The sequence below is a fragment of the Vanacampus margaritifer genome, chromosome 18, assembly GCF_051991255.1.
Source record: "Vanacampus margaritifer isolate UIUO_Vmar chromosome 18, RoL_Vmar_1.0, whole genome shotgun sequence".
NCBI classification, from domain to species: Eukaryota; Metazoa; Chordata; class Actinopteri; order Syngnathiformes; family Syngnathidae; genus Vanacampus; species Vanacampus margaritifer.
In genome coordinates this window covers 15,715,351-15,740,959 of record NC_135449.1, presented here as the reverse complement: position 1 = coordinate 15,740,959, position 25,609 = coordinate 15,715,351, and the positions used below count along the sequence as shown (strand labels likewise).

At 38.1% G+C, this 25,609-nt stretch overlaps 2 protein-coding genes across 4 annotated transcripts in view; both read right to left on the bottom strand.

Annotated features, from left to right (window-relative positions):
* Nucleotides 1-542: 542 nt before the first annotated feature.
* On the bottom strand, nt 543-10,021 carry rfng (RFNG O-fucosylpeptide 3-beta-N-acetylglucosaminyltransferase). The gene is made up of 8 exons (XM_077551706.1): nt 9,545-10,021; nt 7,531-7,579; nt 7,290-7,392; nt 7,052-7,205; nt 6,692-6,777; nt 4,369-4,534; nt 2,693-2,778; nt 543-2,606 (listed from the first exon to the last, which is right to left on the bottom strand). Exons 1-8 carry the CDS (start codon nt 10,019-10,021, stop codon nt 2,531-2,533), a joined length of 1,197 nt encoding a protein of 398 aa, XP_077407832.1. The 3' UTR covers nt 543-2,530.
* A 3,550-nt stretch (nt 10,022-13,571) lies between these two features.
* atp6v0a1b (ATPase H+ transporting V0 subunit a1b) overlaps nt 13,572-25,609 on the bottom strand; it is a 29,602-nt gene continuing 17,564 nt past the window's right edge. For all 3 annotated transcript variants that reach the window (XM_077550300.1, XM_077550301.1, XM_077550302.1), the window contains 3 exons: nt 23,305-23,422; nt 21,695-21,866; nt 13,572-14,725 (listed from right to left, as the gene is read on the bottom strand). In XM_077550300.1, coding sequence (XP_077406426.1) covers nt 14,632-14,725; nt 21,695-21,866; nt 23,305-23,422 — 384 coding nt within the window. In that variant the 3' untranslated portion in view covers nt 13,572-14,631. The remainder of the gene's footprint in view (nt 14,726-21,694; nt 21,867-23,304; nt 23,423-25,609) is intronic.

Genomic DNA, 25,609 nt, shown 5'->3' with positions numbered 1-25,609 from the left:
CAATGTACCTTTATTGCTTAATTAGAAACATCTCAAAGCACATTAACAAAAATGTCACAAAAAGTGAGTGTCATGCTGGGTAGGCCTACCGTAATTAAGAGTCAATGTTTTTCAAAAACTGACAGGTTATTTAGTTTTCTGCACAAAAACAGGTATCTATCATGGTTTAGCTCAAACATCAGTGGAGGTACATTTATTACACGGTTCAGTATTTTATTTGTCATATGCTATTATAGATTTTGCTAGTTTGGCAGACAGCTATATTATATATATATATATATATATATATATATATATATATATATATAAGAATAAATAATTTGTTTACACTTAAATTTCATTGAATACATTTTTTTCTTCAAATGACAGTAAAAAAATAAGTTTGACGCATCATTTCTAATAATTGTGTCATGAATTTGCTTTTCCAAATGCTGCCTTTACAGTCACATGACATCATTTTTGGTTATGTGGTGATATGCCCCTTGAGAAATCAATAACATTAAGTCTTGAAACATGACACAGATGTGTGTGTATTTTTTTAATTCAACCAACACTGCATGACAAAAGACTTCACATCACAGTCCCAAGCACTGACCTGCAGTGACACGTTTGAATTTGCAATTTTAGGCTTGATGCAAATAATTACAACATTTTCAACTGAAACAAACAACTTGAAATACTGACTAATGGTGGAGTGGAGACAAAACATTTACCAGATGTGTCAAACCTGATCACGAAGAAACAATGCAAGGTATACTCACCCAGTCATAAACTCAGACTGGTATACGTAGTTGAACTATGAAACAGAATATTACATCTTTTATAAGGCTGGTCTTTAAAACATTTTCTAACTTGAAAAACCATCACGTTAATCCCAGGCTGGACACTAGCCAAGAGATCATATTTTATGAGAAAAACATCACGCTAACATCATGCGTCAATGAACATCCAATGTACAATTTGTATGTATTTGGTAATAAAAATACACAAGTCAAACTGTTAAAATTACAACATGCAACTTCATGAAAATGTAAAATGTACTGTTAAAATCCAACATCCAAATGGTTACTTTAAAAAACAAAAGAAGTCAATGTTCTGGTACATTGTTTAAAAGAACGATGTACATTTGTACAAATTTGGACTCTGATCCCGTTACTCTATTTAATCAATGTTAATGACCACATGGAGAATCGCTTCGGAAAAGAACACACATGCACAGTCAAAATAGTGCAAAAAATAAAATAAAATAAAAAAACGATGAATGTGGGTCTGTTACATAAATATCTAAGATGCAAACTGGATGACATTTATGACGATGTGTAATAACATTAAAAACAATATCTCGCAAGTTTTGCTGTCATTGTATGATAGCCAAAAATATTCTTACTTCATTCATTAAACACATAGCAATTTATTACAACGCTGTATATATGGTTATTTATATACAGTAGGAAAAAAAAGCAAAAAAAAAAAGCAAAACGTGTACCACGAGGAACTGAATCTGACAGGTTTTTCACATTTAACAGACAAAATGTAGCATTCAAGGCAAGCAAAGTCTCACCAGGATTTCCCAAAACAATTTAAAATGTGGACTCATCAGACCACAACACACTTTTCCACTTTGTGACAGTCGATCTCAGTTGAGCTCGCCGAGTCCAGATAAATTGGTGGAGTTTCCTGGTGTTGCTGATGTATGGCTTTTACTTTGTATGGTAGAGTTTTAACTTGCATTTGCAGATACAGCAAAGAACTGTTAATGAGAATGGCTTTGTGAAATCTGGTGATATCCTTTCCACATTGGTATCGTTTTTTCCTGCAGTGTCAGCCTTGCCACTTAGGTTTATAGATTTTCCCAGATTGTCTTAATCCTTTGACAATATTCAACAACAAATCTCTTGCAATTGTATGTTGAGAAACTTTGTTAAACTGTTGGGAGCATTTGCTCATGCAATTAGTGATAAAGCTCACTCTATCCTTGCAACTGAACAAGTGAGCCTTTTAGGGATGCCCTTTTCAAACCGAATCATGACACTCACTTGTTTCCACTTAACCTGTTCTTCTGTTCCAAACACTTAATTTTTGAACATTCCACAATTCAAAAATAAAATTAAAATGTATGATGATTTATATTTATTTTCTGAATTCTGTGACTTAATTCACAATTTTTTTCCCTACTTAGTGTGGTCATATATATATAAAAGTCCTGTTCAAAGAGGTGTCAAATACGATCCTTTTTCTGTGCAATAGAGTCATTGTTTCTTCACTTGAGCACTGCAGCAGAAAATGCGCATAATTTGACGCTGGATTCTAAAAGAAGCTTCCGATGCCCCAGACACCATTAACAACTTCCAATTCATTTCTGTTAGCCACTCTCTGGAAGCCATGGCTTTATATCGAGAATGTGTTTTGGCAAATGAAACACTCACGAGGTAGAAGGCGAGCAAGGCTTGAATTAAAGCATCAGTTGTAAAGAATTCCCAACCGGGGTAGCACTTTAAATTTGAGCTGCTGGATAAACGTACGCTGGAAGTCACTTCCCATTATGAGATTTAGGCTTTGGACACCAGTCAGTATCTGGATATAGTAGGCAGTGGACCGTCTTAAACCTGTGGAATTGGAAGAGTTTCTTGTTAATGCTTCATCGGAGATCGGTAATCGGCCAGAAAATTGTGATCAATGTTATTTTCTCTACCTTGTTGGATCTTCAACCAGTGAAAATCCTCCAACAATTTTGACCACATTCCGTCTATTCTCATAGCCTCCATAGCTAAGCGTCACCTATTAGAGAAAATGTAGAATACAGTAGTTATTTTTATTGCTAGAGAATTTCATGAAACAACATTTATTCAAATAGCGTCACTCTAGACACTATAGGCATCTTCCATCCATCCATCTTCTGCCACTTATCCGAGGTTGGATTGCGGGGGCAGCAGCTTTAGGAGGGAAGCCCAGACTTCCCTTTCCCCAGCCACTTCAACCAGCTCCTCCGGCGGGATCCTAAGGTGCTCCAAGGCCAGCCGAGAGACAGTCTATCCAGCGTGTTCTGGGTCGTTCCCGGGGCCGCCAGTGGGACAAGCACGGAACACCTCTCTAGGGAGGCGTCCAGGAAGCATCTGAACCAGATGCCCGAGCCACCTCAACTGGTTCCTCTCAACACGGAGCAGCAGCTGCTCGACTCTGAATACCTCCCGGATGACCAAGCTTCTCACCCTATCTCTAAGGGAGAGCCCGGCCACCCTGCAGAGGAAACTCCTTTCGGCCGCTTGTATCCGGGATCTTGTTCTTTCGGTCCCGACCCACAGCTCGTGACCATAGGTGAGGGTAGGAACGTAGATCAACTGGTAAATCGAGAGCTTAGCCTCATGGCTGAGCTCTTTCTTCACAACGGACCGATACAGAGTCTGTATCACTGCAGACGCTGCACCAATCCGTCTGTCGATTTCCCGCTCGATCCTGCCCTTACTCGTGAACAATACCTCAAAATGCTTGAACTCCTCCACTTGGGGCAGGATTCCTCCCAATAAGGCCCCTCCAGGTCTCACTGTTATTGCCCACATCAGCGTTGAAGTCCCCCAGCAAAACGAGTGAGTCCCCAGAGGGAGCGCTCTCCAGCACACCCTCTAAGGACTCCAAAAGGATGGGTACTCTGAACTGCTGTTTGGAGAATAGGCACAAACAACAGTCAGGATACGTCCCCCCCACCCGAAGGCGGAGGGAAGCTACCCTCTCGTCTACCGGTGTGAACTCCAACGCACAGGCGCCGAGCTGGGGGACAATAAGTATGCCCACACCTGTTCAGCGCCTCTCACCGTGGGCAACTCCAGAGTGGAAAATCCAACCCCTCTCGAGAGGACTGGTACCAGAGCCCAAACTTTGTGTGGAGGCGAGTCCGACTATGCCTAGTCGGAACTTCACGGCCTCGCACACCAGCTCGGGCTCCTTCCCCACCAGAGAGGTGACATTGCATGTCCCAAGAGCTAGCTTTTGTAGCCGGGGGATTAGTCCGCCAAGTTCCGCCAAGAAGGGATTTGCTGCCGCCCAGCCCACCCCTTAGGCCCCTCTCACCGGTGGTGAGCCCATGGGAAGGGGGACCCACGTTGCCTCTTCGGGCTATACCCGTCTGGGCCCCATGGGTGCAGGCCCAGCCACCAGGCGCTCGCCAGCGAGCCCCACCTCCAGGCCTGGCTCCAGAGGGGGGCCCCGGGCAAGGGTAACGTTTTGCCAATGGTTGTAATCATCATAAGGAGTCATTTGAGCCATGCTTGATCTATAGGCATCTTTCAACCAATTATCGTACATAGAGTAGGTTCAGTACAGAAACGACTCCACCCTTCTTTAAGCGAACAGGCCAAACAAAAACACACTAACCTGCTCCAACACACTGTTAGTGGGCAGCTTCTGAAGATTCTCCAGGTGGGAGTGGAAGAGGTGTGTGTGTATTAACATGACCTCCAACAGAGCCTCAATAATGTAGCCGATGGTGCAATCATCTGGGAGGCGGATTTTCTCTGCAGTGCTGATGAAATTCCCCAAACTGGAAAGCACAAGATAAAGTTTCACACGTCAACTTTATTTCCCTTTTGCTGATGTCCCTATCTTGTAGCATGTGGCATTAGCACTACTATTACTACTACTACTGGTACACTAAATTTGCAAACAACCCAGTGCATGGATAGTGTGGCTGGAAAGAAAATAAAAATCATTGTGGAGCCATTTCATTTGACATCTGGAGCCTTTTCTGTTAACACTTACACATCAGTGGCATTATTTAAAATCCAAACATTTGAAAAACTTGGAAAACAAGGGAAATGCACGTCTAACATTACTTTTTGTCAGCTTCAGCCGAACACAGTGTTGTGAACAACATAGAGCATGATAATGAGATGACAATGACATGTGACATGACCAAACCCATTTCTTTGTCACTGCTACTATTGTGTGCAAAACCACAATATTGGGCTTTTTTCCCCCTCATATGAGCTTTTTTCCCCTCAATATTATGAGTTTTTATAGTGTTGTGAGCTTTTTTTTTTTTTTTTAAATAACGCCAACCTCCCCACAATATCATGATATCATGAGGTTCATAATGTGATATTTATTTTATCGAGACACAGGTATTGGAGGGACAAAAGTAGGAGCAAAGTCTGCCTGCAGTTCACTGATGCAATTTTGAAGTTCTTTCAGTGTATAAGTTAGAGCTGTCAAAATTAATGGATTAATCGACAAGTAATCGATTATCAAATTAATCGGCAACTATCTTAATAATCGAGTAATGGTTTGGAGCCATTTTTTTATTTAAAATGACCCAAATCCTCTAATTTCAGCACATCGACAGTAATTGTTCACTGATTTCTATAGTCCTTCATGAAAAAAACCCGATTATCTTCTGTGCTTAATTAAAATAAGATATAGGTATTTGCAAAAAAGGTATTTGCAAACATCTGTTTTTACTTTGGAAAACAATGACCAAGTCAGTAACATAGTACAACATCAATCCCCCTTTATTTTAATCATTATACAAATACGAAGTACGAAAAAAACACCAATCACTGGTTAATTAACAGTAATCAGGGGAAAAAATGTTTTTGTCACACACTTTAATGCAAAATTAAAATGAACCCGATTAGTCAATTGAATAATCGATAGATTAAACGATTCTAAAAATATTCGATAGTGACAGCACTAGCATACGTTCTAGCTGAAGTAAGGAGACAGGCAACCACTCAACATAATCACTAGGTGGGAAGTGAATACTGGTGAGTTAATCACTACACAATCTTGAACATCAGTTAATCATCTGAAATATATATATTTTTTAATGGATTGGGGTTCTATTTGCAATTAAAAACAGTGGAAATGCCCTTTTTAACAATTAAGGTCATACTCACACTCAACGTTTGAACTATTCTTAACTTGGCGATCAACATTAACTCATTTGCTCCCCAACACGTATAAATACCTTCTATTTGAAATATTACCATGCTCCCAAAGACGTATTTAAATGTTTCTTTAATGTGTTTTTTTTTTGTTAGAGCATACGGAAGGCTTTGATGCAGCCTCTGAACTGAAGAGAATGCTTGAAGCAATGGTAGTTATTACAAAAACGGCCAGCAGATGAAAGCAGAGTATAAGAGATCAACTAGAGCCATGTTCCACAAAAGCTCTTTCCCCACTCTTTTAAACAGATTTGTGAATAATGATGAAATGTAGCTATATTTTAATGCTAATTGCTGCTAAACGCAAACAGATACAAATATACTGAGACTCTAATCTTTCTTTAGTTTTTTTGTATAGTAATAGGACACAATATTCTATGGGCCTTGCAAAATCAGTCAAAATCCAGGAAACCAGCCGGGAGCGAAGGGGATTGATACATCAAGTAGTTTTCCAATTCATGTATTTCTTGCAAGTAGTGATTATCATTAAATGGCATAGCGATTGCAGGACAGTAAATATGTGTTGGTGACTGCAATTGTGCTGTTCCCTGGCCCACCTTTCGAGCATCCCAGAGAAGGGGAAGTATACCAAACTTGAGTATGGATCAGGACACTCACACTTGTCAAATGTACTGGTTTTTAAGTGTCAAGTGGGCCCAATTATGGCACATCTTACCAGGTGGAAGTGTGCCCTGAGTGTATAGTTAGAAGTGTACTGTAAAAGGACTGTATGATGAGGAGAAGGCAGGACCTACCTGGCCCATGGACTCATTTTCAGGGCCAGACCTCGGCTGATACAAAAACCTGCACCACCTGTTGCAAACCAAAACTTGACCGACACCTAAAACGGGAAACAGATTTTATTTAAAGCAAAAAATTGAGTAATTTTATCCACTAATGTCAGCCACACAGTCCTGGAAAGCCATAATCAACATTTCTCAAATCCACATTTTACTGCTGTGTACTATTTGGCTGGGAAGCCCTGAAGCAAAGGCAAAAATGATTACATTTTTACTACTTAAAGTTGCAACACATTGGAGCTAAACTTGTGTCTTAATTCTGCCATATTTCCTATTCAGAAGAGTATAAAACTCAATTGAGGTGTAGTAACGGACCAATCCATTGCTCTTGACCCTCTCTGCAGCTTCTATGGGGTGGTCAAGACTGGGCCGACCAAGGTAAACATCCTGACTGTGGTGGTAGGAAGACAGCAGTTGCAACAGGCTAGGTAGGATCACATAGTTATCATCATCCACATGACAGAACCACCTAAAGAACAAAAAATATTACTCAACAAATTGGTTGTCAAGGTCTTGTTCGCAGATGTGACTATTTGGATCCCCCCCCACTCACTTCTTCTGAGACTCAATGAATTTGTCATACTCAACAGACATCTTGCAGCAGAGAGCCTGTCGAGTGTGAGCGGCTGAACAATTGGTGTTAATAATATTTGCACCTATAAATCAGAGAGCAGAAAAAGGTAAGTTGTTAACTATCAAGTCATGATTAATGGTCAACACAACCTGGGATGCATTTTTGGGACTATTCTCCATTATGGTTTTTCTATTCATTGTCTTATGTTTGACATATTCACCTGTTCTCGTCTGCAGCTCTTTGTCTTCACCGTCTGAAAATAAATAGGTCTGTAAGAGACAAAAACACACACAGTTACAAATGCACACGCGCGCGCGCGCACACACACACACACACACACACACACACACACACACACACACACACACACACACACACACACACACACACACACACACACACACACACACACACACACACACACACACACACACACACACTTGGCCCATTGTTTACTCGGGATGCTGAGAAACAGTTCTGGTAAAAGTCAAACAAAGATGGAGTGAAAATGATGCACCATAAAAATGAGCTTCTGCTGCGTACAAATAAAAATGACGTGTGAAAAGTGAAACTTAATATACGTATAGTTAAATTCAGTATAGGACCAAAAAATTGTCGGAGGGCCCCAGGAGGAAAGAAAAAATAATGTACTGCTTCCGTCTGCTGTAGAAGATCCCAATATTATTAGTATTATCATGACTGTGTAAAACAAAAGTGCTTAATTTACAGTAGATCGATTTATTCTGAAGCGTAAAGAAAGTGGTGAGAAATACTCTTATGTCTCAAAGTTTCAATAAATGTTGAAATTTGAACTGCCACCCTCATAGCATTGTTATAAGCTGTCACTGACCTCAGTTTGACCTTGAATGTGTCAATTGTGCGTCTTCAACAAAGAGGATGACAAATTATTATTATTATTATTTTTTTTTGGATGTGCACGGACAACCGATGCCACCCACTGGCTCAGTCTCATACATGTCTCCTTAGCAAGTTGGAGTTCGAATAGTTGCATTTATATATAGATTAAAAAAAAAAAGATTTTCAGGTTATGATATAGTAGCATAGCATTTGGTTAGTTTATTTAGCATAACGTAGTACAGAAATAATTTAGATTGTAGTTTTCACTGCTGTTACAGAGATTGACTTTTAGCTAGAGGTAGACGATATGTTTTTTGGCAATATTCATTTTCAGTAAAAAAAAAAAGGTGTGGGGGGATATTGGCGTCAAAATTTTTTTAAATACAAATGCCAATCTTGACTTTGTTGTAATGCCTTAAAGCATTAACGCTTATTAAACAATTTTTCAGACTTCTCAAAATGTAGTTTTTAATCTTAGGCAATATACTTCATTTTAAATTTCGAAAAAAAAAAATGTTCAGAGAGCTCCCAAGGTTATGAGTAAGTCTTAAAAATTTTAATGGACATTTAAAGAAGTAAATACCATAGCTGTTTTTTCCCTAAATCCTAAAGCTGAAATCTTAAACTTGCAGATTTCTTTGTTTTAATGTTGGGGGGAAAAAAAGGGTCAGGATGTTCCCAGTGTCAGCAGCATCTCTTATAAAGTTAACTGAAAATGTTAATAAATAGTTTCCTGAGATTAAAATGGTTTTAGCTTTTACCTTTTATCGGCCGTCAGATTTGGAAAGAAGACCGATACCAATATTCGTCAAAGTGCCCAATATTGGCACAGATTATCCCTAAATTTAGCGATTCCACAAGCTTGGGGGGCGGAATGTGAGATGACACACAAGCATGACAGTGTAAAAGGCCAATGAATTGTGTTCCGGTGTCATAAAATACTCCAACGTGTTGTTTTGGGTGCACTTCAAACACGTGAAACGCAATGAAATGTGCACTATCCCGAAATGAATTGTCCTGCTTTGGAGGCTTAACAGACTCACAGTGGAGGTCTTTTACAAAACGCCTAGTCAGTAAAAGCTGAGCTGTTGATACTGGAAACACATGTGCAACTGTAACACTCTTGGGACTGTGGAGTGGTTCAACAGATTCTTCCAAAACCCCTAATTAACAGCGTCTTTCAACACAGAGCTGGTCACTGTGCTTCATGCGATGGCTACTTCAACTTGGTGTGAAACTAATTAGGCTACGTCAACCAACTTTTTACACTTGTGGAAGAAAATCCCAGCTAACACGCTTCCTTCCAATCGTTGTGACTGAAAAACTAAATATTAATTTTGAACTAACTATTACCGTAACTACGAAGGTACTCTCACCTGTTCTTTAGCCTGTGAAATCCAGGTCTGAATCAGCAGCTCCAGTCGCGACTTGTGGTACTTCCTGGTGGTTTTAACCGCAATAAAAATGTCCTTTAATTCCAGGAGGTCTCGTGATCCAGGTCCAGGTCGACCTTGTCCTTCAGGGATAGAAAGCGCTTCAGAGTTTTTTTCAGAGTACGTCTCCTTGTAGTCATCGTTCCCAAAAAGTTCAGTGTCTATGGTACCATTAATCTCTTCTGAGCTTATATTCAACCCTGTTGTCCTTTCTCTGTCGCCAGCAGAATCGGACAATGTGGGCAGCCCAGTATTGTTCTGTAAAGTGAAAGCTGAGTATTTGACTTGAGGTCTGGGCTGTGGCAGGTCCACCTGGCGGGCCGTGGGTTGGAAGGCCGGGATGAGCAACAAGAGGAGGCCGCAGAGCACGAGGGAAAACAGGAAGCCGACCTTACTGACGCCCACCGACGCTATGTGCATTCTGGCGGGGACGATGGAGACAGTGCATCAGCCTCCAGGGCTGAAGCCACTTTCGACACTGCCTCGTCCCATTCTCACTCCACCACGTTGAATTCTATAAGAGTAGAGAGTTATTCAGTATTGCAAAGACATTAATGTAATGTTGTTACATCTCAAACTTTCACATTCACAGGTAAAGAACTTTGCAGGATGGGGTGGGAGGTTTAATAGTTGATATTTTTTAAGAAGTGGAGGGGAAGGGGGGTCCCTTCAGGAAAATATGCCTAGATAGCACCTAACACAGGGTGCATATATTTGAAAAGCACAAGTATAGCACATTGGAACAAAAGTTTGCCTTTGGTCAAAAATTCTGGAATGAGTCAAAACATAAAACCCTTTGAAATGTATGTGTCGAGTATTTGTGATTAGGGGTGGGAATCTTTGAATGTCTCGCGCTTCGATTCGATTCAGATTTTTGATTACAAACAATTTTTGATTCAAAATGATTTGATTGACAATCATTTTTGCTTCAATCTGTAGACTGTGCAAGGAATTATAATGATCTACTCCAGTCCGACTCGCTAATGCTAATTAGTGCGCTACTCGCGGCACTTTTATCAATCAAAAGAATGGCTCCACACTGCAAAAAAAACAAACAACTTTTATTGGAATAACTTGATTGTGACTTTTTCCTTCTACTCTCTAATGTGGCTACAACTTAACAGTGTATTAGACTGTGTGGAACCACACTGCCCCTAAGTGGCCAAATCGGCATGAACAGCGCTCCAAATAAAGGTACACACAGACAAAGGCAAGACAGTGTAAAATTATTTAAATAAAATTGATTTTGGGATATCGATTCTGAATCATACTAAATGAGAATCGATTTTTTGGGGCACAACCCTACTTGTGATATAAAGAAATTGAGACCAATATAAATACAAAAAATCTAAACTTTTTCCCCCACCATTAATGTAACCTATAATCTATGCAATTTACTTTTAAAAAATGGAATCTTTGAACGAGGGGAAGTAAAAACAACAAGTGAGTTAATGTGTGCACACCCTTTTATGACCGGCGATGTGGCTGTGTTCAGAATTAATGAATCAATCACTATGGATGGATGGCATTCAAATTCATGTTCAAAGGGAATCAGCATACACTTGCCAAGTCTGTTTAAAATACCTGAAAGCAATACTTGAGTAAAAGTACGACTGTCTTGAGAGAAAATAACTTTGGTAGAACCTGTAATGGACAGCATCTTTCACAGCCCCGTTTTGTTCAACAGAGATGTCAGCGCTGTTGGACAGTCTACGTTGGTACGGAGATGGATGGATGGATGGATGGTAGAGCTGAGGATGAGGAAAGAGGAGCGTCAATGTAGAATAGGGAGGTGTATGTTATGTGGAGAGAAATTAAGAGTTTAAATGGGGACGGGGGCGCAATATTGCACCTGGGGGACAAATTAAGAAACATAATACTAGACAACTACGATAAATAGTGGGCTTTACATTAGGGTTTGGGTTTATGCATCATATAGGACAATCATAACTCAAACATTCCACACCTACAGAAATACAGACAATTAATAACCATCCAAGTCTGCACTAAATTTGAATAAAATGATTATAAACACGATTATACAGCAAGACTTTTTTTGTTTTTTTAAACTACATATAGTCCCAGTTGTTGAATAATTTATCATCTCTAGTTCTCATCGATACGTGTCAAAAAGTTGACAGGTGGTACAGCTCAGTTGATTCATTTCATAAAAATGCACGCATTCTAGTCTAAATTAATTTCCAATTAGCACTATTAACAACACTTACCAATTGTCTGATTCTAAAAAGTTTCACGTTCACATTGTACATTTGATGAACAGTATAATTTTATATTACCATCAATTTTCCCTTTAATTAATTAACAATGATACCACTTCCGTTTAAGAATAGACTTAAACTTAAAAGCTTACCCTAATTTGGTAACTCAGAATCCTCACGCTTGAACGGTGGATTGTTAAAAATCAAAAAGTTTTATTTTTATTGATGCGCAACAAAACCTCGTATGCAGCTGTGGAAAGTTAGCCCTGAAGTGAAGCAGAGCCTTCCTTGTTCTTATTTGCGAAGAAAGGACGGCACTAAGACTAGCACTTGGTCTTCACAGGAACAAAAATTACCAACAAATATCCTTCGATACATCACATCCGAATAAGATGCTGTATGGCCAGTCAAGTGAATGCGATAAAGTGTGAAACTTTATAACTCCAACAAATTAGCAAAGTTAGCTTACCAGAAAACATCCTCAGGAGCAAAGTTAGAGGTTAGACTATGTTTATCCCAACGTTCGACTAAATACCCTCCAATTTATATTCTTTGATATATTAAAATCTTTAATAGTTTGCTTGATTACCTGTGCAGATTCAATCGTATATCTTGGCGTGAACAATCGTGCACAAAGCCGTAAATAAAGTTTTTTTTTCACTTGCCAGGTCCATTCATGACATGAATCAAGTTTCCGGTGGACCTTTCAAAATATGTTGTTGAATGTGTGGCGTGGTTGGGAAAATCGTTTGAAATTTAGGATTACATTTTAAAAAATATATTTTAACAATATATCTAAGTCTTTTGGAAAACAATGTTTATCATAAGAACCAATTAATGGTAAATAAAATCAAGAGTATTAAAGAATTTAATGATTGTACGCTTTGCTGACCTCCCACACTGAAATTCGTTGTTTTTCGTTACAATGGTGGTTTGCATCTCTTCAAATATGTTGTATTTAATGTAAACCGTGTGATTATCTGTCACTATTGAAGTCAGTCTTGTCAGTTGCGATATTTACTATTAAACAATATGACTGAAAAAGTTAATTTCTGTGTATATTTTCTGATTGAAGAACAATAATTTCAAATATATATATATATATATATGTAACCATTTGCAGTTACGCACACATTTCCGAGTAGAAAGAAGGTATGTTAAGTAAGTTAAATAAATGGAATAATTTCACATACCGGTAATTAAAATTTAGTTGAGTAAACTTCACAAAGTTGTCAGAAACAAAAAATAAATAAATCATGTTCATACTGAAGTAAATGTTTGTTCATTTAGATAAATCAAATTGCAGTTACTCAATAATGGCTGAGTTGCAACACTTTAAAAAGTCCATGCCAAGTGGAACCAGTAAATTGTATGTTCACACTTTGTAATTGTACAGTGGTCTGGAAATGACATTAGTTAGACATTAGAGTTTGGCAATAAAATAATACAGTAATAATAAAATAACACAAGCAGAAAACTATCAAACTATATGGAAAGTGAAATTATTGTGTAATTAATGTATTCTGTAATACTATATTTTTCTGATTAATATTTCACATGGCAGGTAGATGTTCTTTGTCTCTAATCATACAGTATCGTCAAGGCTCTGAACATAACTGTCTGCAGCTATTAAAGAAAACTCATCAAGTATATTAACAAGGATGTATGCAAGTTTTCGAGTATGATTAATATAAATTGATATTCCGACGTGTTGCTAAACCTGTATAAGACAAGAAAAAACAAACACAATGTAAATATACCCCCTCCCCCAAATCTTTATTGATCACATCACAAGCTCACATTAAACTTCCACATCACCTATAACTTACAAATATGAGTTATATTTTTTAATTTGGGGAGCCTTTTGTCGTGCAATGATACAAACATCATCAGAAGGCAACTGCCATTTGACAGAAACTCATTTTCCAAGAAACATAACTACTGGGTGTAATGACCCTCCAGATGGAGGGAGGGGCACCGGACCACTGTTGAAGTTTTCTTTTCCTGTTATTATATTTATGTTCACACCGCACAGATGATCCTGTAAAGACAAACTATCATCCACAATTTACGCAGAAGACATGCAGGAGACACAAGGTCATACTCAATCTGGCCAAATATAGATATTTTGTCTTTTTAATAACATTACGATGTGGTATTAAATACAGTCTCTACATAATTTTTGTAGGAAAATAATTTTAAAATACTGATATGACATATGGCTTCCAACCAATATCGCAATTAATTTTCTTGCAATTATGAAGAACAACTTTCATTTGTCAGCTGGTTATTTTTCCTGGTGACTGACGCAATCTATTACACTCATTTGTGCTCCCTTCATATTCTAACTACATTTCCTTGTACTGAACAATTCCATTCCAATTCCACACAAACATGTTTACAGTAGAAGAGAAGATCGTGCCAGTATCAAGTTCATGTTGGTCTTGTGGTTATTTCCATGAAGTGGGTAAATCCGGCAAGTTTTTCCAGAGCTTGAAGTTGTGCATGTTGCTCTTGAACGTTTCCACAACTGACTCACAACAGGAAATTACACCTTCTTTCACAAGCCTCACTGAAGCTATTTGAAAATAAATAAATAAATAAATATATATAAGGAAATCTGCTAGACAGGTGGTAAACACTACACGTATCAGCATGAGTACAACCGGGCATGAAAACCCTTTACAATATGTTTACTAATACCACAAAAAAACAACATTTTTGGATTGCCACTAGAGGGACACAGAGGTTTGCACGAGGGTTCATGCACACTGACACAGATAGCAAGAGAGAAGACCAGAATCCTGATGATCATTCATCAAATCTTCCTTCCAGGATGCTCTCAAATGAAAAGGGGACAAACTTGAAGCCCTGGCCGGAATAAAACTTATTCTGGAACTCCACCCTGAAAAAAAAATGGAGTGCTTTAGTCAGTGAGGAGGTATCATAAACCACAGAACACATTATTCTGAGGGTCTTGAATAGGGGTGCCAAAAGTACTGTCCAATATCAATATCGATTCGATATTGTTACATCTTTAAATATCGCATCTGAAAGGCAAGTGCAAACAAGCACACGCAGAAAAGGGGAGGCAGGTGGGAGAAGTTTTACGGTCATGTAAACATTTTTGAAAATCCAGAAAAATGTCTATTTGGAAACAGAATTTTGGAGTTTTTGAATGATTTAATTAATTGGTTGTCAACTGTTGTTATGCAGGGACCTGCATTTCTTATTGTAGCTAAGCTGTGACCCACTTTGATCGACGTTAAGGACAATTAAGAAATCATATAGTTTTAAAATAACCTTAAAAAGTTATGTGGCTCATATTTACTACTACGCATAGGCCACATACTGTATAGGCTTAGGCTACATGTTCAGCTTGCCTTTCAGAGGACCTTATTAAGAAATTGATGAAGAACAGTACAACTGCAAACACAGTAAAAAAATGCCTTCTTAACATTGATATCTGTAACAATGAAATGTGCAATGATTACACAATGTCTGTACAAAACAACACTTTAGAAAGGCACAATAACACTCAAATTGATCATTGTGACTACAGCAATGCATGCTGAGAAACTTCTACTCCTCCAAATTCCCTAACATGCAACATTATCGTTTTAAATGACAAATTATGAAGCACTGATGACACATAAACTAATCCTATAATGCAGCGCAACAGCTGCTTAACCAAACAATGTGCTACCCGCGATCTGTGTTACTTGGGTAGCACGTATTTTTGTGAACGGCTGTTGTCTGTGATGAACTGAAATCACACAGGAGTCGCCTTACTGATTAACACTTGATGTAGTTAGTCCTTGAGAATCTCTAATAAACATTACCCAAACATAACTGTAACTAACTATATTTAGATTTACTTTTACTGAAAAGTAAATTTTTATTTTTCGATTTTCTTTTTTTGTCTTCATGTTCATATTTTGAATTGGTGTAATTTTGACAATTTTTTATATACAACTACATATTTTAGTTTAAGTTGATTCGTTTTAGAATAATCTTGTATCTTGCCTGTTTTGATTTACATTTATGTTAACTCATTCATTTATATTTGTATCTGTTTCCGTTTTGCAGCAATTAGCATTAGAATATAGCTAAGTTTCATCATTATTCACAAACCTGTTTAAAACAGAGAAAAGAGCTCGTTGCAACATGGCCCTGGTTGATCTCTTATAATATGCTGCTACCTGCTGGCATTTTTTTGTAATAACTATCATTGGTTTAAGCGACCTCTTCAGGCCAGAGGCTGCATCAAAGCCTTCTGTATGCTCTAGCATAATAAAAAAAATAAAATAATAATAATAATAATAAAAAATATATATATATATATATATATATATATATATATACACATATATACTATATATATATATATATATATATATATATATATATATATATATATATATATATATAAATATATATATATATATATATATATATATAAACGTATAAATACGTTTTTGGGACAAGGGCAATATTTAAAATAGAAAGTTTTTATATGTTTTGGAGTCAATTCAATAAAGGTCTGTTTTGTTCTATCCAAAACTTAGTCTGCTTTGAATTTTGGCCACCTGTGCAATTAAGTTTTACATCCGTTATCCAAGGTCTGACATGCAGTCACAAGAGGGAGTCATGCCATATTGCAAAACTCCTTTCAACTGAAAATCACAGTTCCCAAGGGCTCAGCTTGCGCACATCACATGACCAAAACCAGAAAACAGGTGAGCCGTGATTAGTCGTTACCTAAGCTCTTGCATTGTGTTGACATTTCCAGTAACAAGTGGCAAAATGGCTGCCTCCTGAGATGGATAAAAACGGGTGGATTTTGCTGCCGAATTCTTATTCCACAAACACAATAAGAATGACGTGTTTAGACAAGAGGGGCGCATAGAACATTCTGACTTGACTTCCCCTTTAAGAGCAGGGCATCAGTTCCCTCTAGTTACTGGCCTCAGCGAGTGAGGGGAGCTGCCCAGGAATGTCTCCAAGCCGTGGCAAATATTTGGTCTACCAGAGCTGTGAGAGGGCAACACTTAAAAATGTGGAAAGAAACGAGAGATCCTCTCATCCGCCTCCCCACACATGTGTGGAGATGGAAAATCTCTTGTGCCTTACACACACCACTCTGGCCTTGTAGTCTTTTGTGTGTGTATATATGTGCGTGTGTGCAGACGACTCATCATCGTGTGCGTGTGAAGAGCGGGCACCAAAGCAGAGGGTTGATGTTGTCTGCTGTTAACTGTGAGCACAACTATTTCCATTCACTCATATCCGTGAAAAATACTCCAGGACTCTTTTTAACCTTAGCGGATACCTGTGGAGCTGACACGCTTCTGCTTTATTAACAAAGTAACATTCTGCTGCATTCTCCTACTAGGAGTGTAATGTATGGACTGACATATAGAATCACAGATGTACATATTTGGCAAGCCTGATGAAACAAGCTTTCAGATACCCACAGAGCTGATACGCCTCAGATTTATAAACCAAGTATCATTCTGCAGCATTAGGGGTGTATGCTGGACTCACATTATATAGGATCACAGATCATTTTTTGAGACAGATCTGCCCACTATTTCATTTGAGTCTTTGTATTCCATCTCGATTGGTTTTACTGTTTATCCAAAAGAATTGGCATATAAAAATATGTTTTGAAAGTCTCACAAAAACATGACTTCTACATCACGAGACCTGAGTTTGTTGAGCAACATATGATTAACTCAATTACAGAGGTGGGCATTCCGTCAATATTGACAGAATCAATGACGGATGCCCATTTTGTTGATGAGTGACGGGAAACTTCGAAAAATTGGAGAACTAACTGACCGAAGGGGGCTTTTGTCCATCAATGTAATCATCAATCTGTCAATAAATTCAGCAATCCGTCTGTGACGGGCATCCCATTTTGGGAATTGATGATTGACAGAATATTGACGGATGCCCAACTCGAATTACGGAAACATTGACGGACGCTCATTTTGCTGCACAATCGATGAATGACGGATTGACAGTTAGGCTTGAAATACTGACAGATTGACGATGACAGAAGGGTGTGTCCACTGTTGGCGACTGCCGAATGACGGACGCTCAAAATTCATTGACGCGCCCACCTCTACTCAATTATTTGAAAGAAGAATCGGCCTCAACAAAGGCAGTTAGGGGAAGAGTGTGGGTAGAGAAGAAGTAGGAGACTACACATCAGAGGAAGTACATATATTACAACATCAACATTTTACAACGTCAACAAGTATCACATACCTACAAACCCAATTACAATGACATTAGGATATTGCGTGAAACATAAATAAAAACAGAATACAATCATGTTTAACCTATATTTAATAGAATACAACTATAAAGACAAGGTATTTAATGTTCAAACTGAAACACTTAATTTTTTTTAACAAATAAACATTAGCTTAATTTATGGCTAGAATAAGTTCCCAAAAATCTGGGGTGGGTGGCAAAAAAGACTAAATTGAGGAATGCTTATCAAACGCCTGTTTGGAGCATTCCACAGGTGAGCTTGCTCAATCATTCGCAAGCAAAGATGGGGCAAGGTTCACCTATTTGTGAAGAATTGTGTGAGAAAATAGTCGCACAGTTTAAGGACAATACAATGTTCCTCAAAAAATTTAGGGATTTTATCATCTACGGTCCATAATAAAATCAAAAGGTCCAGATAATCAGGAGGAATCAATGTATGTAAGTGGCAAGGCCAAAAAGCAACATCAAATGCCCGTGACCTTTGATCTCTCAGGTGGCATTGCGTCAAAAACCAACATCAATAAGTAAAGGATATCACCACATGTGCTCAGGCACACTTAAGAAAACCAATATGTATTAGTGAATACAGTTCAACGCTACATCTGTGTGCAACTCTACTATGCAAAGCAAAAGCCATTTATTAAAAACACCCAGAAACGCCCGAGCTCATCTAAGATAGGCTGATGCAAAGTTGGAAAATGTTCTGTGGTCTGAGGAGTCCACATTTCAAATTGTTTTGGGAAATTGTAGACGTGGGGTCGTCTAGGCTGAAAAGGAAAAGAACCATCCGCACTGTTATGGACGCTAAGTTTAAAAGCCAGCATCTGTGATAGTAGTTGTGTTATTTCTAATTGCATGGGTAACTTACATATCTGTGAAAAGGCACCACTAACGTTGAAATGTACATACAGGTTTTGGAGAAACAAATGCTCCAAGCAACGTCTTTTTCATGGACGCCCCTGCTTATTTCAAACCGCATTCAGCACGTGTTACAACGTACAAGACTGGCCTGCCTGCAGTCCAGACCAGTCTCCCATTGAAAATGTCTGGCGCATTATAAAGCGTAAAATACAACTACAGAGATTCCGGATGTTGAACAGGCATTTTCACCATAGAGAGAGACAGAAAATAACGTGACAATGCTGTGGAGAAATTCATGTCTTCAAGTTAGGCGAGCTTCGCGAGTGGCAACGTAAGACTTTTCAGACAAAAATGGTGGACGAGCAAAAGCTTTTGTAAACAACCATGTTGTGTACTTCCTGATTATTTTCATTTTCATTAAATGTATGTAGACTGTTCACCCCAAACTGTTCTTGTTGATAGTTTATTAGAAAAAAAATATTTTTTCCAATCCTATTGCTGTAAAATGTTCAAATCCACTAGACGCTCTTCACTGCCTCCTATAGTCTGGGAGAATAAAGACTGCAATGGGGTTTAAGCCACACACAGTATGAAAAGCTAAAAGATGAATAAGGAGACAAGAAAGAAGAGCTCCTCCAAAACTGTGAAATGTAAAAAATAAAATAAAATAAAATCTATTTTTTTAATCCTTAATTTGATTTGGTCGCATTACCTAATAAAGTTTGTTTATTTGAAAATATATATTTTTTTAACACTCTCCGATGCATCACGATAATAACGATGACAGACTGATGGACCAGTGAAATTTATTGACGGGTGTAAACTAGCATCGACCGGTGAAATTTACTGACGTTCCGAATATAGTAGCTGTAAATTAGCGATGACGGAAGTGCGATTAAAATAATGATGACGGATTGACAATTGCAGTTTGGTTTGACTTGAAATAATAACAAATTGACAATGACGAACAGGTGCCCTGGTTGTGGATGAATGACGCACCATCAAAATTCATTAACGCACCCACCTCTGAATAAATAATATTATATTGTGTTGTTTGACATGCTTGCTATGGTATGTTTTGGCAGTGTGTTTTGGGTGCTTGGGTCTTGTTGCATGATGAAGGATCTTAGAACACATTTGGCTGTGTCTTTCTTTAAACTGGCAGACAAAAGACAAATGTTTCTGTAAATATTCTAAGCTCATTCTGCTGCTATCATCGTGTGTTACATATTCAATAAAGATTAGTGAGCCCATCCCAGAACAAGACATGCAACTGAGTATCACGTGTGCTAGCTTGTATGCTTGGGATATTTAGCAGATTCTTCCATTCTTGAAGTTTTAGCCTTTCCATCACCATAAATTTAGCTAAGGGTTAATTCTTGGCTCACCACTCCATAAACCTTTTGCAGCTGCCACCTGCTGTTGTTTTTCTTGATCTAACCATTTAACATCTGTTACTTATTACAGCAGTGGTTTCTTTCATCTTTAGATAGATAGCTAAATGGCTAGAAATATAGTAGGACTGAACAATGTTTAAGAAACTCAAGCAATACAGTATTCTGTATTACAATAAACAATATCAAATGTATTACACATAAATGTTTTGGTCTAAGGCTTAAGCTAAAAGGAATGCAAATGAATTCATATGGTGGATTGTTTACTACAACTACAGTTGTTAACTAACTAAAGACTTCTATTTGCAGTCTCTCATGCATTCTCATACACAACTTAACACAATTCTACCAAACAAGTGTGCCAAATACATAAATCAGTTTATAACGATAATGGAAACAAATCTGTGGCTTTATCCTTTCAGAACTTTTCATGTTTCGTGAAACAATATGTAAACATGAGGGCTGTACTGCTTATACACTTTACTTTTACTTATACTTTGCTTATACATTATCTAGACACTTTTAAACTAACTAAACTATACAGTTATCCCAAAAATTACATTATGTTTTGTTATCGCAAAATCTAGTCTTTGTGATTTGAAAACTGCATTCTAATACTTTGCAATGTTGATTTGAATTCTACTAATTGTTCAGCCCAAATTGCTAGCTAGCTACCTAGCAAGCAGATAGACAGACAGACAGACGGACAGACAGACAGACAGACAGACAGACAGACAGACAGATAGATAGATAGATAGATAGATAGATAGATAGATAGATAGATAGATAGATAGATAGATAGATAGATAGATAGATAGATAGATAGATAGATAGAGCAAATAGCTGGAGAAACAAGTTGATTTTGTTTTGATGCGAAAAAAAGGATTGCCCAACTGCTCCAAGCATTTTATAGTGGTAATCACTAATTGTCATCGTGCTCCTGGCAATCCTTTACATTCCAGCAGTGTTGATGTACTCTAATAGGCTAATGTTTGACTTGTGTGTACTCAATGGTGCAGGTTCTATTGGCATGTTGGAGATGGTGCAAGGAGGCGATGGATCTGGAAGGGCCTTTCAGTTATTTTCAGTCCCTTGAGCTCACAGTTTGGTAAACCACTTTGGGTCAGGAATGTTTCATGTTCCGTTCATTCTTCATGTACTTGTCAAGCTGCTCTTTGGCAGAGATACTTGGTTCAAAAGGTGAAAAATGACAGCTCACTGTGTATGTTTTTTGTCAACTTAGGATTCATTGTACGGGTTCATGAGATCCCTGGTACACTGAAATGAAATGGTGAACAATATGGGCATGTCCTGTGGCCGTTTGTGTTTCTCACCAGTGAAGACGCAGGGCATGCAAAAAAGCAGACAGCCCCTCCATGATGAGCAGAATGGCAACAGTGAGGGTGGCGAATGCCGCAAAGATGATCGTGAGGCCGAAGAAACCGCCACCACTCCGGGAGGACAAACCCAGGTGCATTACCATGGACCAGAGCACCTCTGACAATTCTGAATACATACAGATACAAATGAATGGAAACAAACATAGTCAGTTGTAATAGTATGATTCAAGAGCTACTGAAGTGTTCTACTATTTCCAGATACATCTACTATACACTACAGCTAATCCTCTGTTTACGATGGAGTTCCGTTTCTAATTCACTGACAAATGCCAGTGCAGCAGTAACCATAATTACAGTAAATATTTGTAAGGAGTGTGTTGTGTTGTCATCATTATTAGACTAGTGAGGCTCCATAGAACATATTGTAAAGAACATTTTGGGGTTGATTTCCCCTTTAATCAGTTCATGAATAAATCAAGGGGCGATACACCTTTTCTCATAATATTACCTTCTTACTATGCCAAATCATAGTCTTACAAATTTGGTAGGATAGTAACAGGAAGGCATTTTTCAGTTGCAGCAGAACAATACAGAACCACATTGATCCTCAATGTGCAAAGCAGTCTGGAATGGTTTGGCTGGATACATTTGGCGTAGAATCAATTTAGCCTACACCATAGGTGTCAAATTCCGGTCCTCGAGCGCCGGAATCCTGCAGGTTTTGGAGGTTTCCCTCTTCCAATACAAGCTGATTCCAATCAACAAGATCGTTATCAGGCTTATGCAGTGCTTGCTGATGAGCTGATCATATATCAGCTGTGTTGGAGAAGGGAAACATCCAAAACCTGCCCTTAAGGACCGGAGTTTGACACCTATGGCCTACACCCTGACCTCAATACTATCAACAACTTTTGGAATGGCCTAAATAGATTGAGCTCATAGGTCATGATTATGCACAAAAACACACTAAAATAGCTCATCATCCTAGAAAAGATTTTAGTTTTTTTCCCTTCAATATTTTCTTTATTAATTTTGTGTGCACAACGCATATTGAATGTTTTTCACCTTTTTTTCAAGAATTTTGGGGTTTTGAAAAAATAATTTTATTACATTGCATTCATAATAGGCATAATAATAATAATAATAATAAATCATCGTCATCATCAATTATACTTTTAAGGGTTCCACTGTGTTTCATTTTCATTTTGTACAGGTGTAATGTCCAAATATTTTGTCAATATTAGAGAACACAGTGGTGCCTTCAGATAAGTTTAATTTGTTCTGTGACACGCTCGTAACGCAAAACACTCATATTTCAAATAATAATTTTCCATTGAAATGGATGAAATGTCATGAATCCATTCCAGCCTCTCCCCGAAGAATTTACAAAACAGTAATCCATAATATGGTAATTTAGAAAAGCATAATAATAATACAGCCAAGCACACAAAGCCGTTTTACTCAACTACTGTAAGTGATTGTTATCTGCAATAACATTCATCTTTATTTTGTGGAGAACAATTTTTTTGAAGATTTATGCCAAACTGCTGATCCAGGCACCACGGGACAAAGTTTGTGATGTGTGTGTGTGTTTGTTTACTCACGCGCATGAGCTAAGCTGAGGGCCCAGAGACGCAGATAGGAGGCAGTGTTGGAGATGCATCCCAGACAGTACTCAATAGTGTGGATGGCCTGATGGACAGCCACATCACCAAAGTCAAACTGTGGGAGAGGAAAAAGATAGCATTACTGTTATTTTTTTTTTTTTTAATTATTTAAGATTTTACTTTTAGTGGTACCTTGTCAAAGTCAGATAGTCTCGGTTTGTTTGTGGTGCAACAGCACGTTTCTGTCTTTTTACAACTTCCAACCTGTCAACTAGGCAAACATCAAGCAGTAGTTTTTCCACGCACACAAGATACCATGTTACTCCACTCAATTAAGTTAAGAGTGCAAACAGACCACATGTAGACATGCTCTTTTTTGGTCTGTTTTCTGTGGATTCATGAGTAAGCGCAATGAATTGAACCTTGCATGGAATATAGGACGCATAAGATCCCTTAGTATGTTTCAATGTGTATTTTAAGCACCCGTAGGTCTAGCATTTTCATTGACAGACAAGTCTGTTTGTGATAAAAATCAATCAAAGCAAGACATTGCCAATTCTGTGTGAAAATTCAGACAGTGTTTGCCACAGATAAGTTCATGTAAAACCAAAATGTGCTTCAGCTTGAGATCACAAATTTATGGCCAAACATTCTCCCACCAGGACTTTCTGTTTAAAAGCAGAATTTATGGCTTCATCAATAAGAACAAGTTGTCCAGGCCCTGAAGATGCAAAACCAACCCCAGACCATCATACCACCATCACCATTGGCTTGATTTACTGAAATGCTGTCTTCCATTTAAGCCAGATGTAACGAGACACACCTTACCTTAGAAGAAGAAAAAAATACTGAAAATAATGATTACAAGGATTTTGGGGATAATATTCTACAGGCTGAAGAAACGGACTGCTTATCCTCAACGGTTTGATCTTGTACCTATTTTATGCCGGTTGTGGTCACAGTTACCTGGGAAATAGTCTCTGCTTTATGAAGTAATCACTGTATGTTAATTTTTGTAATGCAGCTCATGTAATAAGCCCTACTTTTCCAATGGATATGACAATTTGAGACTAAGACAGCATCAAGACTAAAAAAAAAAAGTTAGAAATTTAGGGTCCCTTGATAGGTGCTATATAAATCTAAGGTATTAAAACTGTTATCCATAATGTACTAAACAGCACTGTTCATTATTACACCTTCCACGCTTATAAATGTGCTATTTCAAAGTCTAAATATTCAGAAGTGACAAATCCTGGTCCAGAAAGGCAAATCCCTGCCACAATTTGGCTTTAGGCCCTGAAGCTAGCTAGCTAACTCCCTAGCAGTTAAATGAGTACCATGGGAGCTAGCTAGCCAGCGCCAGTTCTAAACCCGAACTGTGGCAAGGTTTTTACTTTCTGGACCTGGATTTGCCACCTCTGTAAATATGTTACATTTTAGCCAAAATAAAAAAAGGTTTAAAAGATTGTTTTTTTTTAAAAGTAAAAAAAGTTTATGTCATGCTGAGGAGACCTGATTTTAAAAAGGATAATGATAATTCGGTCTGTGTTTTAGCCAGCGTTTACAAGACACTGCTTCAGATGATTTTATTGGTGTGTGAGAGTTCTGTCCAGCTTCATGGTTTAAAATTGAAAATGTAAATTATAGTGGTTACTGTACAAATAAAAACTGAGACAAAACAAATGCGACTGCGAGGTCAGTTTTGTAGCAAATACTGTGTTTTGTCGCAAACTTGTTTGAGTCTGTTTGTCCTGCAGGATCATAGAGTTGGACATGTTTGTGTATTGTTCTTCCATTCACTCCATCCTGGAACAAGACAAGCCTTTCCTGTATAAAGAGGGCAGGGCTATGGCTGTATGGTGCCGTTGCTGAATTTGGCTCGGTGCTAGCCAGGTTTCCGCTTTCCATGCTTGTCTTTTGTTCTTAGACTCATGGAATTGAGTTCATGGAAGTAGCTTCATTGTTCCAATTCAAAGGGTCTCCAACGTAAGTGGCTTGAGAAAACAAAACCGGCAGGTATGATGTAATGGCAAAACACATTAAGGTTGATGGTCTCAGAGATACAAGACGAATATGGTAGAACATTTACAGTTGGTCAGCTACAGTCTAAACTGACAAGAGGAAAAAAGAGGGATATATGATGGAAAAAATAATGACATTTTACAACAAATGAAACCTGTAAAGAAATCTGACACTGGCAGTGTCTTTTGTCTGTGTTATTTGTTTGAACACATTAATCAAACTAACCATCCATTTTCTGTAGCACTTATCTTCACTAAGGTCATGGTTGAGTTGGCGCTTA

Excerpts from the sequence above, each read along its gene's own strand:
- rfng (XM_077551706.1), bottom strand. The coding sequence starts at position 10,021 with ATGCACATAGCGTCGGTGGGCGTCAGTAAGGTCGGCTTCCTGTTTTCC. Across the intron at positions 7,206-7,289 it reads TTCATTGAGTCTCAGAAGAA|GTGGTTCTGTCATGTGGATG; the intron begins GTGAGTGGGGGG and ends TTTGTTCTTTAG. Across the intron at positions 4,535-6,691 it reads AAAATGAGTCCATGGGCCAG|TTTGGGGAATTTCATCAGCA; the intron begins GTAGGTCCTGCC and ends TGTGCTTTCCAG.